Source organism: Ursus arctos, unplaced genomic scaffold (assembly GCF_023065955.2).
Source record: "Ursus arctos isolate Adak ecotype North America unplaced genomic scaffold, UrsArc2.0 scaffold_26, whole genome shotgun sequence".
Classification (NCBI taxonomy): domain Eukaryota; kingdom Metazoa; phylum Chordata; class Mammalia; order Carnivora; family Ursidae; genus Ursus; species Ursus arctos.
This window is the reverse complement of record NW_026622941.1, coordinates 43335634-43352397: the sequence shown is the minus strand read 5'-3', so window position 1 is coordinate 43352397 and position 16764 is coordinate 43335634. Positions and strand designations below refer to the sequence as shown.

At 47.8% G+C, this 16764-nt stretch overlaps 2 protein-coding genes across 7 annotated transcripts; one reads left to right on the top strand and one right to left on the bottom strand.

Annotated features, from left to right (window-relative positions):
• The first annotated feature begins 242 nt into the window (after positions 1-242).
• NFE2 (nuclear factor, erythroid 2) lies at positions 243-10327 on the top strand. The gene is made up of 3 exons (XM_026501677.4): positions 243-474; positions 4751-4919; positions 6129-10327. Exons 2-3 carry the CDS (start codon positions 4806-4808, stop codon positions 7134-7136), a joined length of 1122 nt encoding a protein of 373 aa, XP_026357462.1. The 5' UTR covers positions 243-474; positions 4751-4805; the 3' UTR covers positions 7137-10327.
• Positions 9634-16259, bottom strand: HNRNPA1 (heterogeneous nuclear ribonucleoprotein A1). Of its 6 annotated transcripts, XR_008961546.1 has the most exons (12): positions 16117-16229; positions 15450-15566; positions 15006-15152; positions 14648-14858; positions 14466-14558; positions 14293-14385; positions 13923-13997; positions 13571-13729; positions 12832-12987; positions 12502-12567; positions 9998-10112; positions 9634-9777 (listed from the first exon to the last, which is right to left on the bottom strand). XR_008961546.1 is itself a non-coding variant. In XM_026501675.4 (11 exons), the coding sequence occupies exons 1-10, from the start codon at positions 16129-16131 to the stop codon at positions 12512-12514; spliced, it is 1122 nt and encodes a 373-aa protein (XP_026357460.1). In that variant the 5' UTR covers positions 16132-16229; the 3' UTR covers positions 9634-9777; positions 12502-12511. The 6 variants fall into 6 exon arrangements, 4 of the variants coding, with proteins under 4 accessions (XP_026357460.1, XP_044241362.1, XP_026357459.1 ...); XR_008961547.1 differs by lacking the exon at positions 13571-13729; XM_026501675.4 differs by lacking the exon at positions 9998-10112.
• Positions 16260-16764: the final 505 nt, after the last annotated feature.

Below are 16764 nucleotides of genomic sequence, written 5' to 3'. Positions count from 1 at the left end.
TGGAGTGGGCCACCAGGTTGGAATTCATATGAATAGGAGAAACGCAGGCCTGGCCGGACTCCTGGGCTTAAAAGGAGGGCTGGGAGGCGCTGGAAGCCATGTGTGCCCCCGCTGGCCGGGAGCAAGGTGGGGGCGGGGTGTGGGCAGAAACCACACCGGGCTCAAGTTTCCTCTCTTGGCCAGAAGGGGCAGGAGGAGAGGAGGGCCACGGGGAAAGGGGAGGGTTGGAGGAAGGACGGAGAACTCAGGCCGAGGTCTTCTGAGAGGAGGCTGGTGCGCCCCCCGGCGCTCCCTGTGCTCCGGCGAGCCACCACATTCAGCGCCAGTAATGGCCCGGGGGCGGGGCGCAGCCCTCCCCCGTCTTCAGAGGTAGCAGGGATCCTCACCCAGGAGGTGTCAGCGCAGGCCCAGCCTCCCCAGAGACAGCACCGGGAGCCACATCTCTCTCCTCGCCCAGCTCGGACCCCGCCACAGGTGCCTGAGGGGCGGGGTGGGAGGGCGATTCCAGTGGGATCCAGGCGCCAAGCTGGGAGGTGGAGCGGGCAGAGGGAGAAAATCACCACGTTTCTGCACGTCCCCGGGGGATCTCCGGCCTCCCCAGGCTGCCTGGTTTAGGGATTTGACATCTCGGGGAGTTCATCTGGGAGAAGACCTAGATGGCTTCTTGAGCACTCTGAGATTCTTGGGGTGAGACGCTGTAGATGGGGACCAGACAGTGGTCCTCTGAGGCATCTTTGAAGGGCCGGGGGTGACCCTGAGTAACCCTTCAGCAGGGGGCTTCCCCAGGGGGGAGCCAATAGATTCTTAGGTGTAGGGTACCACCCTTTCCCTACTCCATTCCATCATGCTGCCCTGTCTGGCCAGCTGGAAAGATTTGGGGGAAGGTGAGGAATTGGAGACCCTGGATGCCTGGATGGGTGAGAAGCATGGCAGAAGGATGGGGTGGTGGGCGTGGGGCTGTTGAGGTCTTGCCTCCTTTGCCCCTTCTCTTCTCCAGGCCTGGGTGGTTGAGCTCAGCTAGAACTGGCAGGGAGAGGGAAGGCATCCTACTCCAGGGCAGTTCCTTTGGACTGGAAATCTTAGCATATTGGGAAGTAGGAGGCTGGGTAGCAGAGGAAGAGAAGAAGGGTGCTAACAGATCTGCTGGGGCTGGAATTCTCTAGTCATTGGCCCCCAAATGACTGGCGTTTCATTTCTAGGGACCAAACGAGGATAATAGAAACTTATTCCTTTCTCCCTTGTTCCCATACACCTGTTTGAGTAATGTATGCCCTCAGGGGACTAAATCTCACTCTGATCCACTCTCTCTCTCTTCCCCTTTCCTCCGTTCTGTTTCTCTATTTCACTTCTATGTGTCTCTCCCTCTTTTAGGATTGTTCCTAATATTTCTAAATAGCTTGCTCACCTGCCACTCCACACCCCAGGTTTCACTGATCCCTCCCCACCCTTCCACTGCTTCTCTTGACCCCTGGAGAGGTGGAGTGGCCTAATACACCTCAGAACAGGATCCCAGAGGCAAGCACCCTCTCTTTCTCCCCGTCAAGACATCCCTCCACAAATGGTCCTCATCTTGAATCCTTAAATATAAAGCTCTATATCATTCTGTGAGTACTCAGAGACTGTGGTAAGAGCTTTCTGGGTAGGACCATCAGGATCAGAGGAAGGAGGAAGGATAATAGTCCCCGGAGATGGCTCCAGTCCTACCTGACACATGTTGGTAGGGAGGAAGATGGCTGTGTGACCTCAAAGTGCAGGTTAAAATGGAATGTGGGAACTGTCTATTGTAAAGCAAAAGGGACACAGGGAGGCCCACTCTACTTTCCCAGGATTTGTTGTTTCTGCATCCTCTGTGATGTTCTGTTTGAGCCAATTCTGACTACACCCTCCTCCCTGCTCTGTACCACTAGCGGTCAGCCCCAGGACCCCGGGCCCATCCTTAGAAAGGTAGGCTCCTAAGACCCAGAGGGACCTATGCCTGGTGTGGAGACCACGAACAACCACTGAGTGTCTAGGGAAAAACACACCACTCCCCTTTGGCCCGAGGCAAACTTGCCACAGCACCAGAGAGGTGGTTGGAGCTGATCCGGAGATTCTCATCCACTCTCTGTTGTCAGACCTCCCGCCTCTTGCAGGGACCCTTTGGATTCTCATTTCCCTGTCACAAAGGTGCACGAGAAGGGGCTGACATCTAGTCTCAGAGACCAGGGCAGCCTAGAACCCAGCCTTGCCTGGCTCTGAAGCTAGGAGAAGTCTGGACATCATTTGCCAGCTCTTTTCTGGCTTTGTGTTCTTTCCTGTAAATACATATGGTTGGGCTAGTTTAGCATTTTTCAAGGCGGCGTGGGCCTCTGGCATCAGAAACACTAGGGCGCTTATTAAAATGCTGCTTGCGGGTACCTGCACCTATGAGTTCGACTCAGTAGGGCTGGGCCGGCTCACAGGAGCCTGTGATTTTACGGGTCAAACAGTGGATGCGGTGCCCAGTCAGGCTTGTGACTGCCTGAGCTCGATGCCGTGCACTGCGTCTTGCAGCAGGGAGCTTCTCTGGTCCTGTCTCCGTTTAATGGAGGAGACTGAATGGGGAAGTCACGCATTTGGAAGGCTGGAGAACCTGGTCTCCTGCCTCCTAGGGCAGGATCTTTATACTGCACCTGAGAGTCAGATCCAGGAAGATACAAGGAGGGACGAAGTTTGGGGGGGGGGGGTGCAGTGCAGTGTGAGGGACTATGAGGCAAGAGTCATTGTCCCTGCCCCCTAAACCCCTTCTCCATTCACTTTGCCTTTGGGCAATTTCCTCCAGAACCTGGGTGGGGGAGGGTGGGGTTCCGGTGTTGAAATGGCATCCTGGACAGACATAAACACCCCACCCACTTTGCCCACTGGCCAAGCGCCTGTGCCCACACCAGCTCCCAGCTCTGGGGATGGCAATGTAACAAAGGGGCGGGGGCAAGGGCTAGGGGAGATCCTCCTTCAAAAGAATAATTTGCAGTTCTTACTAATTTGGGGTAAGTCAAAGAGTGGATTCATATTAGTTAGTTATGATAGGCCATCCTTGTGGTGATCTAAGGTCATGCAAGTTGAGGTCATCCAGCCCTATCCTCTGTCCTTTTATAAGTTTCTCCCACCCCCAGCCTGCTTGCCTTTACTGACATGGCAGGGGTGGGGTGCCATGTCTGGCCCTAAGATATTGGGAGGCCCCTGTGAAATCTACTTGGCGTTTCTTGTCAAAGGCTGGGAGAACAGGTGCAGGGAGGTGGGTGTCAGGGAATAGGGAGGCAGGATGAGGAGAGGGGCAGATGGAGAGGAGAAGATGAAGGCAGGGGTGAGGGTTTGCTGAGAACGGTAAGCTGCCCAAGCAGAAAGGGACCTCTGAGTTCCACTTATCCAACTCCCTGGTTTTTATAAATGAGGAAACAGAAGCTCAGAGCAGTGCGAAGGCTTGCCCAACCTCACTCTGCTGCTTTGTGGCTGACTGGCAGCTAGAACCCAGATCAAAAAAAGGTGGGGGGGTGCTGAAGGGGACCGTGTTTTTAAGTCTCTAAAGAGATATTCCCCCAGAAGAAGAGAAAAGAGACAGATACCACAGAAAGAATTGACTGAGCCAAACCACCAGTAGAGGCTTAGAGCGCGGAGACGCAGGAGTGGGATGGGAAGGTGTCTGCGAGGCCGGTACAGGCTAGCAGAGTCAGCCAGTATAGACCTGCCCCTGCTCTTTATCAGGTTGGGTCTAACTTTCTGAATGGACCTTATAGAATCTTTGTGCAAATCAATCTCAAACGAGTGCTTGTAAAACATCCGCACGGTTCTTGACAGTGCTTAATAAGTCTTTGCTACGATTGTTATATTACCTTAGGAAGCCTGGCAGCCTGGCTGTGTGGGGTGGGGTATGGCCGAGATGACCCTGCAGGGACATAGGACAGAGGTCCAGTGTCTCCAGAGACCATTCCTCCTCTGCTGCCTCCAGCTGATAAACCTCTTATCAGACCCAAGCAGGGGAGCCCAGAGTCAGGATAGGAGTAGAAGGCAGGGCTGCTATCAGCCACCAGGCCTGGGCCGTATCTCAGAGAAGGGGAGGGGCTGTGTGCTTGGCTCTTCCCACAACATGCTCCTTGGGGATCCCCAAGCACCCATTCTCATCTTGGGAAGATGAGACAGAGGAGGAAAACTGAGGACAGAAGAGGAAAGCAGGAGTGATCCCTGATGTCCCAGAAAATGGGGAACCGCCCCCCCAGAAGATGTTACTTCTGTCCTGGCCAGTGATACAGTTTTGGGGAGTAAGAAGAAGGGGAAAGGGAAGGCATCTTGTCTGAAAAAGAAGGTAAAGACATACTGTGCTCCCAAAGGGCCTGACTACAGCCATAGCAGGTGAGGAGGAGGTCACGCCGTGGAGCAAGTCTTTGTAGCTTAAGGGGTTGGTTGATGAGGACGACGTAACTGGGGGGTGAGGCATCTCCTTCTCTCAGGTGAGGCTGCAGGGAGCTCTCCATGGAGGCAGGACAAAGTGGCTGGCCCCTAGCAGGAGAGACCTTAACCTGTAGCTCCTTTTTCTTTCTTTCCTCCTTCCTTCCTTCCTTCCTTCCTTCCTTCCTTCCTTCCTTCCTTCCTTCCTTCCTTCCTTCCTTCCTTCTTCTTCTTCTTCTTCTTCTTCTTTCTTTCTTTCTTTCTTTCTTTCTTTCTTTCTTTCTTTCTCTCTCTCTCTTTTGTTCTTTCTTTCCCTTTCTTTCTTAAACCTGTTTCTCCTTTGACACAGGTTGCTGGGGCCTTTTGGGCTTTGGGGACCCTGGACCAGGCCCTGGCCCAGTAGGATGCCCCCGTGTCCTCCCCAGCAGAGCAGGAACAGGGTGACACAGTTACCCACTCCAGAGCTGGGCGAGATGGAGCTGACTTGGCAAGAGATCATGTCCATCACTGAGCTGCAGGTGAGCAGGGTTGGGGGAACACGGGGGAGGAAAAAACAGAAAAGCAGGGAGTATGGCTGGGACGGAGGCAGGGGGCTGGAGCAAGCAGGGAATGTTCCAGGCACTGGAAAAGGAAAGACTGGAGTAGGAGGGAGAGCTGGATGGAAGACCAGAATATTAAGGGGAAAAGGGTGTGGAAGAGCGGGGGGGGGGGGGGGGGGGGAGGAGTGGTAGGGAAGAAAGGATCTGATTGGGGGTGTAAGCTCTCTTGGCAGCCACTCTGCTCACATCTCTCTAACCCACCTCCTGCCCCGCCTTCCTTTTCTCACTTTCTTCCCTTCTGAACTCCCTCTCCTCCAGTCGTGCCCATCTTCTTCCCTTGTTTCCTCCCCCTGCCTTCAGATGCTGGGCCCCTTTCCCTCAGGTAGCAGAGCAGTAGTTCAGGGGCCTAGAGAAGGGGGGGGGGGGTCAGACTATGACAGGGTCCTTGCCTCCTGTTAGTTGGACAAAGGGGTGTCTGTTGGCCTAACAATGATGCCTTTGTCCCCATCTGGGCTGGAGCACGGTGGCTCCTCCATGTGGGTTGGGGGCCCTGTTTCCAGCATGTTCTCTCTCTCTCTCCTCCTCTCTGCACCTGGGCAGGGACAGAGGGACTGAAGAGGAGAGGGTAGAGCGTGTGCCGGCTCCCCAAGATGCCTCAGCCCCCAAACCTGGCTCTGTGCCCCCCTTCTCTCCCTTGCCACAATGCCTGGGCCCTCGGGATCTGCCCTAAGCCCGCCTCCTGCTCAGCAGCTCCCTCTGCTGGGCTCCCAGGGCATGGCCAGGATCTGAACTTGACCTTTTGACCCTAGATAACCACAGCAGGAAAGGGTTGGGGGGGGGGTCATCATAGATAACAAGTTCTTGTCTTCCTGAAGGAAATACAGGAAGACGTGCCATTTCAACGCAGTAAGAACTTCCCCTGAAGAGGAAGAGATTCCATATTGTTGCATTGTTAGATGTAGTCCTTTCCGAAGTCTGACTTCAGTGACTTCCATTCCTGTTTAAACTGGTTTCTGCTTGAAAGAGCTGCACTGCAACCTTAGAAGAAGCTTGGAATGATTTTTAGCATTTTCCTGTTCCCCTGTTATCTCACTGTGTCTTTCAGAAGGACCCAGCTTGGTCCTGAGAGAGAGCTGGTTTCTCTTCCTCAGCCTGTCTCCAAAACCTCTTTTGTGTCTTTTCTTACAGGGCCTAAATGCTCCGAGTGAGCCATCCTTTGAGCCCCCAGCCCCAGCCCCCTACCCTGCGCCCCCGCCGCCCCCAACTTACTGCCCTTGCTCAATCCACCCAGATGGTGGCTTCCCCCTTCCTCCACCACCTTATGAGCTCCCAGCACCCACATCTCATGTCCCAGACCCTTCATACTCCTATGGCAACATGGCCATTCCAGTCTCCAAGCCACTGACCCTCTCGGGCCTGCTCAGTGAGCCCCTCCCAGATCCCTTGGCTCTCCTGGACATTGGGCTGCCAGCGGGGCCCCCCAAGCCCCAAGAAGACCCAGAATCCGACTCAGGATTATCCCTCAACTATAGTGACGCTGAATCTCTTGAGCTGGAGGGGACAGAGGCTGGTCGGCGGCGCAGCGAGTATGTAGAGATGTATCCAGTGGAGTACCCCTACTCACTTATGCCCAACTCCTTGGCCCACCCCAGCTATGCCTTGCCACCTGCGGAGACCCCCTTAGCCTTAGAACCCTCCTCAGGCCCTGTGCGGGCCAAGTCCACTGCACGGGGGGAGGCGGGGAGTCGGGATGAGCGTCGGGCCCTGGCCATGAAGATTCCCTTCCCAACGGACAAGATTGTCAACTTGCCGGTAGATGACTTTAATGAGCTGTTGGCGCGGTACCCACTGACGGAGAGCCAGCTGGCGTTAGTCCGGGACATCCGACGGCGGGGCAAGAACAAGGTGGCCGCCCAGAACTGTCGCAAGAGAAAGTTGGAGACCATTGTGCAGTTGGAGCGGGAACTGGAGCGGCTGGGCAGCGAGCGGGAACGGCTTCTCCGGGCCAGAGGGGAGGCCGACCGGACCCTGGAGGTCATGCGCCAACAGCTGACGGAGCTGTACTGTGACATTTTCCAGCACCTGCGGGATGAAGCAGGCAACAGCTACTCCCCTGAAGAGTATGCTCTGCAGCAGGCTGCTGACGGGGCCATCTTCCTGGTGCCCCGGGGAGCCAAGATGGAGGCCACAGGCTAAGCTGGCCCAGAAGGGTGGCACTGGTGATGGAGATCTCCTTTATTCCCTTCTGATAAAGGTATTCCCCAGAAGGAGCTGGGTTCTCTAGACGGGAAGGGGACGATGGGAAGCCTGGCATTGGGCTGGTCCACGGTGTATTCAGTAGGGCTTGCCTTGAGACGCGTGTGCGAGGGGAGGGTTGGGATCTCTCTTCCGTGATTCAGCTTCCTACATCTCCAGCCTCCACCTCTTGTTTGAACTTTGGTATATAAAGCGCTCTACACAAACGGCCTTCCACGGTGTCTTCCTTCTCAAGAGAGGGCGATGGAGCTGAGTACTCAGAGTTCAGCGCCTGTTCGTGGTGGCGAGGGAGTCCTGCCAAGTTCATTGCTTTCCCCGACAGCTCTGTATGAGAGAGGTACGCAAGAAATTGGGCTTAAGCAGTGTGATGTACCACCTTCGTCTCCTTTTTCAGAGCCAGAGGTCATGGATGATCTGAGGAATCCCACCCTCCCTGGGGGCCTACCGTTTATAGAGCGGGGATTGCTGCCAACGCTGGCTGTACCCTCTGTGCAAGGCCCCAGAGGTTCAGACCTCTCCTTTCTCAATCTTTGGAGCACAGAAAGGTCTAGAATGCCCACAGGCCTTTTTTCTTTTCTCTGCCTCCTGCCTACCTCTCTAGGATTTCCTCATCCTGATGTGCCAGAGCTCTCTCAGAGACCGAGATGCTCTTGATTGGAATGAAAGAATTTGATTGGACACCATAGTTTCAAGGGAGTTCATACCCAAGTTTGGGCAAAACCTGCTCCCCGGTGGAGTAGGTTATGCCTTTTGGTGAACTTTTCTGTTTCCACGGTTGTGTGAGACACACTATCCAATCCCCGTTTTGGGGCCTCCCTTTTCTAGATCCTCAAAGATCTATGGTCTCTTATTTTTTTCTTGAAGCAGAATGCGATTAAGTTCTAGAATCCTTTATCATATCAAAGTTCAATCAAACTTCTCTGACACTACACCTTCATCTCCCTGGATGGAGTTGGGTGGTTCCTGATCTTTCCAGTCACTGAATTACACGAATTACCTCTTTGGGGTATTTTACTTCTATTCAACTTTACTAGCTGCATTCCAACAAGGAAAACTTATTTCCACTTTGGAGTTCTGATAGACACTCAGTTGTGAGACATGAAGAGCAGACAATGATCAAAGGATGTGTCGAATCTTTATGCTTACAGATTCTCAGAAACGTGGTCTCTAAGCTAGGTTAGGGAATGAAAGCAATTTAAAGCTTCTGATTCCTAATAGATCTGGAAACAGTTCGTCAACTTTCTCAAAACTGAAAATACAGGATCAAGTTGTAAAGGGAGTGCCTGGGATTAGCCGTTCAGAAAGTATTATTAGTTCATTTGAGGGACATCAGGCAGTGAAGGTTTTTTTTCACTTCTAAGTAAGCTCCCAGAAGTGGTAATTCAGAGGCAAATTTAGACCTTCATTTATCCAACACTTACTGAGCACTTAGGTTCTAGTACTGTTCTAGGCCCTGGAAATAAAAATGGGGAGAAATGCCCCGCCCCCACTAAAGATATATTGTAGCGGGTAACCTAACTTGGTACGTAGCTAACTAAAGCAAAAGGTGGATAGCTTTGGAATGTGACCTGGGTTTTGGTTCCAGAGGTTGCAAAAACTTGAAACAGGTCATCACCTGAACATTTTGAACTTACTAGCAACCTTGTGTTTGTAAAGCATGTAGCAAAGTACACAGAATGTGACAGCAGAACCTCATTTCCTTCAATAGGAATGTTTTGCACACTTGGTGGCCCTAGTTGACCTGTCCTTCTAAACTAGGACTGGGAGAGAAACCTGTTCTGGTAACTTGAAACCAAAAGTTAGATTCTTAAATCAGAACTGTTAACAACGAAGACTGCCTATACATTTACACCTCTCTACTCTTTTACTAGGTTGAAAATTGAGTTCTTGAAGATGGGAAAGTTCAAGCATTGCTAAGGGGTTAAATTATTGGTCCCAAATTTTTGGGTTACTTTCAAAAAATTTGAAGATCTTCCCCTCCATTTTCATCTTAACCTGGTTCCAGATTTTTTGGAAGCTGGAGATAGCTGGCCAATAAATACTTGAGGAGCAATTGTAAACAGCTTAATTCTGCGTGGGCCAAGATTTACTCCTGCAGCAAGTGACAGTTTGATTTCACTAAACCATGATGCTGGGATAAACTTTTATGTATTAATACATGATATTAGAACCACTTTATTTCTTAGCTTGGGGAGGGGTGGGAGAACCATTCCCAACCACATAATTGTTCCTCCCTAATCTCAATTTCAATTTGTGATTTTAAGATGTTTACGTTGTCCCACCTTTCTTAACATACCTAATGTAAAGCCTTACTTGTTCCTTTAGAAGGATCCAAGGAAGCATGAGTAAAGAATGAAAGGGAAAGACTTTCAACTCTGCTAAATTCTGATTTACTGTATCATGAAGGGGAAAGAAAAAAAACAAAACAAAACAGAACCAAGTTAAAATAGCATTTTATTAAAAAAAAAGTCCATTCATAGAACTGAATGATTAATTCAAGCTGCAGAGCAGCTAACAACTGCATGGCAGTGAAAATGAGGTGCAGTGGCTCAGATAAAGGTTGTCCTCATTAAGGATGTTGCTGCAAGAAAGAAAGAAAAAAGTTACAGTGTTTACATAACCACTTGAAAGATTCTAAATTACACTCATTCTGTTTACTGGGAACCCAGTTGCTTCAGACATTCTGCTGGCTAGGACAGACTAGGAGATCTCATTTTTTTGCTTCCCAGGCACAGCTTGTCATTCTCTACTTTGGCAATACCAAGCACTCTTGCTGATCATTAAGTTCATAAAAAGCTTACCTTTTAGCCATAAATTTGGACAGATGAGTTTCTGATTTTTTTGTGTTTTTTTGTGTTTTTTTTTTTGTTTGTTTTTTTAAAGAGAGTTGATTAGCCTGGAGTAGCAGACTCCTCCCTAGAAAAGTAAACAACCTTTAGAACTAGCTTTTCTGAGACCAAGTCCCAGCTCAGGGTAAATCCCCCACCCCCCAAAATTAATGGTCCACCCTCCCTCCCACCATGTTTTGGGGAAGATTCTAATGCATTACTTTGAGCCATTGTTTTAAAGAAATGGTTTAAAGGAAGGTTGGACATAATCAAAATTAAAGGGCAAAAATATATTGTCACAGTGGAATTAGTGTTCACTTCCTTCATTTGGGAGCCAAGTTTAGGGTGTCAATTTAAAGCAATTGATCTCCAGAAAAATCAAGTTCAGCTTAACTGGACTAATTTTGGCTCAATATATTAAGGAAAATGTAACAGAAAACTGGAATTTAGGTAACACTATATGGATGTAAGTAAAATCTGTTCTTACCTACCAGCATAGCAATAAAACCTTTCCTCCTGGTTCTGACTGCTAGTCCTAAGAGTCAGGTGTGCCTTACTCTTGTCTGCCTCCTTTCTTGCGATGGTCACTGAAAACTTCACTCCCTCCTAGCTTTCATGGAGCGTGCCGTGGCCTGCCCCTGGCTTATCTGTACTCCACATACCACAAGTGTCTACTCTCAGCTGTAGAGTCTGAGCTCGGAGCCATTCGCGCTATACTTGCTAGCAGTTCCTAGTAGCTGAACATCTCTCCTGGATCTTTAAAGGCATTGTCACGAATCCTGAGGTATCTGCAAACTCCCTCAATAGTTAAGGTTTCACCTGCCATTGCAAACTCAGCCAATATCAAACTCATGGAACTATCACCCATGCTTTCCCACCCACCTCCCCATCCACTCCCCACCCACCCTCCTCCCCAAACTTCCAAGTAACACACCCACGGGATGGAATACACAGTCCTAGTGATAAAACAATTCTCTATGCTACCAGGTACAATGGCACTGAAATTGAGGGTACCAAAGGGAGGGCTCAAAAGAACCTATGTAACAAATAACAATGATTGGATATTAAGTAACTGTAAAAAGCTTTAGAAATCATTTTCTATACAATTAACATTTTAGGATGGTTGTGTGATATACCATATTTAAAGGAAAACTGCAGTTAACATGAATACAATAAGGTTCCTCACCATCTCCGTAATTTTAATGTCCAAACAGATTCAATAGTATGGTTAATCTATAAACCTCTATTAGGGACCCACCCACCAGGACAAAGTAAAACTGCTGTTTTCCTTTAATGTAAGCCTGTTTTTGTATTAAAAATAAGATATTCTTACTGGTGCTGGTCAGTTTAAAAAGGTCTCCCAAACACTTCTAATCTGTGGACTTATGGGGTGGCATTAGCCAGCAGCTGGTCTCTATTCTCTGGCAGAGTTTTGAACTTGAATCGTGATAGAAGCATTCAACATTATGAGGGGTAAGTGGGTAGGGAAGTCCAAAGCTCTGCCAGTCCCAAATCCATACAGTTGTCATTCCATTCAAGAGAATATTAAATCGTTTATTGATTACACATGATAATGGATGATACACAAGCTTTAATCCCATCTATAATTTTATCTGATACCATAATTCAATTTAGATATATTGCATAGGATGTGCCAACAATCATATTAATAACCAAATAAACTCCAGGACTTTGCTTGGGTGACCCTTTTAATGGTGAACTCCAAGGTCACAACACATTAACTGTCAGTTCAACTACACCAAGGTTTGTGGAGACAATGGTTTCTGTGCCCAAGCAGGTTGCAAATAAATTTCGAATGGAACCTGGCATCACCCTGAAGGAATTCTAACTTCACACTGTTGGGGTAGTATACCAAGATGGCTTCAGAGTAGACTAACTTTACACAGCACATTTAAAAAAAGACACATTTATTCAGCGTCATGATCAGACTATTACATTTAGCAATCAACAGCATGGGTGCAAAAAAAAAATCTACATTAAAACCCTTTGTTGGAATGCTTTACACTTTCCACAGAACAGAAACTAAAATAACCTGTTATACAATTAGTCACAAATACAGTCCTCGAGTTTTTTGCCCATACACATGAGTATTGTCTAAAACATGTCTTCTTTGTAGCAGCTAGGCCCTGCCACCACTGTGCTTGGCTGAGTTCACAAATCTGTTGTAACCTGTAGCTTCCCTGTCACTTCTCTGGCTCTCCTCTCCTGCTAAGCTTTGTTTCCTGTTGAACAATATGGAATAAAGTTGTTAATCTAAACATATTAAGACTCAAGGCTACAATCCAATAGCAAGTTTTGTTTCCCACAAATTTTGCTGATCTAAATATTAACTTAATATCCAAAATTTTACTGCAATTATAATGTTAACTATGTTGCACTGCTCAGCTACATTAGGGTTACTGGGTTTATTATCATTTACAAAAATTAACTTAAAACATAAAAAGGTGTTTACTTACCTGGCAGTAATTAAAACCTTCTGCCACTGCCGTAGCTACTGCTGCTGCTAGAACCACCATAGCCACCTAAGAACAGAATTTGTCCCTTTTAAACTTTGGAAGTTCCAATAACAGTTTTTAAGTTGGGGGCAATAAAAGTTCAGATTTTTAAGCGTTTGATCTCACATGACTTTCCCCATTTGATTGCAAATTACCTCCCATTTAAATTTCCTAAAAGCTTTAAATTGTCAGCATTTCACTGTCTATACAAACATTACCTAAAAATTAACACATTTCTTATTGGAACTAGCTATAGATACCCAGCACTCCAACAGTGCATATATACAATACCTTGGTTTCGTGGTTTGGCAAAGTATTGGCCGCCACCACCATAGGGGCCAGAGCTTCTGCCTCCAAAATTTCCTCCTTTCATGGGTCCAAAATTTGAGGATTGATTGTTGTAATTGCCAAAATCATTATAGCTTCCGCCACCTCCAAAGTTGCTTCCTAGGAATGGAAAGAGGGCCTTTATCTGTTACTTGAAAATGGAGATGGTAGTTGAGTTCTATTTAGTGCTCAAAGCAAAAGAAACCAAAAACCAAACAAAAAACTGCACGGTTTGCCTTCCTCCCACACACTGGTGGCTCCAAAGTTTGATTATCTCATCCTTTTCTGGGCAAGGCACTCAGTTGAATAATCCAGTACTTTAAAAGATTTACCCAACTCACCATGGCATTACAGCATATTGTCTAGCCTTGAAAGCCTCTACCCAACCAGGGCACTGCAAAAATATGCTAGATGTATCAACTAAGTGCCTAAGATCCCAAAGGAGTTAAGATACTAAATCCCGCTGGAAGCTAATCTAATTCTGATTAAAGACACCACTATCCACTTATCCATCTACCTTATTTGGGAGTGAGGCGGCCCCAGCTTAAAGCCAGGAGGAGGTAGCATTAGCAAGCCCGTTAAAAAAGAATCCCATGCACTGTACCACATAATGCTTTTAAGAGCATCAAATCCCCTTACAGGCATAAACTCTAAAGGGCTAATCTAGCTGTTGCACCAAGTACTTGGATCACTGGATACCTACCACTACCACCGCCATAGCCGCCTCCGCCTCCTCCGTTGTTATAGCTGTCATAGCTGCCACTCCCGCCATAGCCACTGCCCTGGTTTCCATAACCCTGTCCACCACTTCCATAGCCTCTGCTTCCTCCAGAGTAACCAGGGCCGCCTCCTCCATAACCACCTACAAGAATACAATTCTTCTCAATAAGACAAAAGTATTCAACAATCAAAACCTGTGCAAGTGTAATGCCTAAAGCCTGCTCACAGCATGCTGTTATCAGAGCTGATCTTGTCATGCACTAGTTTACTCTACTAACCTAGTCTAAAGACTGCAAAAAGAAACTTCACCTATGCACTCCTTAAAATAAACTTACCATCATTACCAAATCCGTTATAGCCATCCCCACTGCCACCATATCCACCACCACCACGACTGCCGCCAAAGCCACCTGGAAGAGAGTAGAACTTTAAACCACTTTTTGAAGTATATAGATTATACACAATTTACACCCTTCTAAATCTAAATTTTACGGAACAATTCCTGCATTACAAAAATTATTTTTTCACTCAAGATTTAACCTTTTGGTTAGTGAGAAGCCAGAACTACATTTGGAAAAATTTAACTTTGGAAATGTTGGCCAATAGCTGCATCTACCACGAGCTGCCAAGAGGGCAAGTCACCCGGGGATAATCAAACCATAACCTTACTATTAATTCTTAGTGGTAAACTATAACCACACATACCTCGCCCACTGAAGTTCCCTCCGCGACCGAAATTGTCATTCCCACCAAAACCACCTCCACGACCACCACCGAAGTTTCCAGAACCACTTCGACCTTAAAGGTAAGTTTTAAACGTTAAATCACACAGATTGGAATTACTTAGTTATCTGTAAGGATTAATCAAATAAACCCACCTCTTTGGCTGGATGAAGCACTAGCCATCTCTTGCTTAGATAGGGCTTTCCTTACTTCACAGTTGTGGCCATTCACAGTATGGTATTTTTGAACTAAAAAATTAATAAGAGAACACGATATCAGGGTTTAGAATATAACACGGACTTCAGAAACCTTAGCAAAGTGCATGCCCGATACTTACTGACAATCTTGTCTACAGAGTCGTGGTCATCAAATGTTACAAAAGCAAAACCTCTCTTTTTGCCACTGCCTCGGTCAGTCATGATCTCAATCACTTCAATTTTCCCATACTGTTCGAAATAATCTCTTAGATGGTGTTCTTCAGTGTCTTCTTTAATGCCACCAACAAAAATCTTTTTCACAGTTAAATGGGCACCAGGTCTTTGAGAATCCTAATATGAAAAAGCCCAATTAAGTTACTTACATCAGCAAAAGTATCCCTAATGAAGATCACTAAAATGTGTTAAGACCCCCAAATGGGAAATCCACTTAGTAGCACACTTCTAAATCAGCAGAAGGAGGAAAAAAATATCACTCACTTCTCTTGAGACAGCCCTCTTTGGTTCCACAACTCTTCCATCCACCTTGTGTGGCCTTGCATTCATGGCTGCATCCACCTCCTCCACAGTGGCGTACGTGACAAACCCAAAGCCTCTGGAGCGCTTGGTGTTTGGATCTCTCATTACCTGAAATGTTAACTCATTTAATACAGAGGGAAACCCCAGAACCTCTTGACATTTCCTCCCCGAGTAGGGTAATAAAAGTCTTTCTTCGCATCACCCTTTACACAAAGCCCTCCAGTTTCCCACTACCGATCTAACGTAAAAACTAGGAGTTTCTAATCAGGAAAAGCCACACCTTTCCTTGCCAAATTATTGTGAACTATAATCCTGTTAACAATCTCTCTAAACACAGTAATTACAGCAAAACAATCCAAGTAAATGGACTACTTCTACTGGCCTTTTGTCTCTTCCCAGTCTTACCACACAGTCCGTAAGGGTTCCCCATTGCTCAAAATGGCTCCTCAGACTCTCATCGGTTGTTTCAAAGCTCAAACCTCCGATGAAGAGCTTCCGCAGCTGTTCAGGCTCTTTGGGAGACTAGGAGCAGGGGAAAAAACTCGTTACGTGAGGGCTATAGTGTCAAACACCTTTCAGTGAGGAAAAGCAAAACTAGACAGCAATATTACATAGCCCTTATTGTTCTTTTGGGTCACAGCGAGCCACGTGCTTCTCCTCGGTAGGGAAACGGTACGTTGGGGGCTGGGAAGCCACGAGCGCATGCGTCCCTCCTCTCTTTCCGACGCACGCGCAACAAAAGGACTGGGCTGGAAGGATACATAACCCGCAGAGAACTACAGCTGTTCTTTAAGAAACTCACCCCCTGATACAAGATAAAACAAAATCAATCGAATGTGCCTAAGTATTTTGGCAGGAGGGGCAAACCGGCGTGCTAACCAAGTGTTGCAGGACGGCGGCCTCATGGCGACGACGAGGACAAAATGGCGACCTGAACTTTGGGAGGGGTAGGCCCTGGCAGCAGCCGAAGAACTGCCGAATAAGCCGGCGCAAGCAACCAAACAGGCCGCATCCTACGGAACTCAGGAAGGAGCGAGGAAGAAAATTAGATTGGAGACAGCGAGTTACTCACCTCTGACTTAGACATGACGGCGGTGGGAGGGGAGACTTTAACGATGCTTACTCGGCGGCGTCCACGGGCAGAAAGAAGTAATCTAACGAACGTATCTGCCAGCCTACCTTCGGCCTCGCTTTTTTATCCCGCCTCCTCGCTTTAGGCATTGGTAGACTCCGCCCCCGAGTATCTCTGATTGGATATTTGCAATAGCTTCCCCCTGCTATTGGTCTGTAGTCCCGCATTGCTGTATAACGTCATCCGTTTGGGCGTTCTACGTAGTCTCCTCCCCTTAGGGGCCATTGGTTACCAAGTAATATTACCCTTAACTGGTGTGATTGGCTCGTCAACCAATCATTCATATTCGAATGTACCTAAAGTATTTAAATCAATTTTTAATCCTTCATGCCCCGAAATTACGTTCAACTCACTTGGCAAAGCAAGGTTAATACTATGTATTAGGAAAGAAGTTATCAGGTGACTTTTTTTTTTTTTTTTTGCAACGACCGCCTGCTGGGCGCATGTGTAGTAAAATGGCGAGTTTACGCAGGCGCATTAAGAAGTTCCGCTTGGCGCTTGAAGCACGTGAAATGGCGGGCGGGAGACGGCGGCGAATCTACAGCGCCTGCGTAGTGGCGGGAGTTGTGCCCCGTTTTGCGCAGGCGT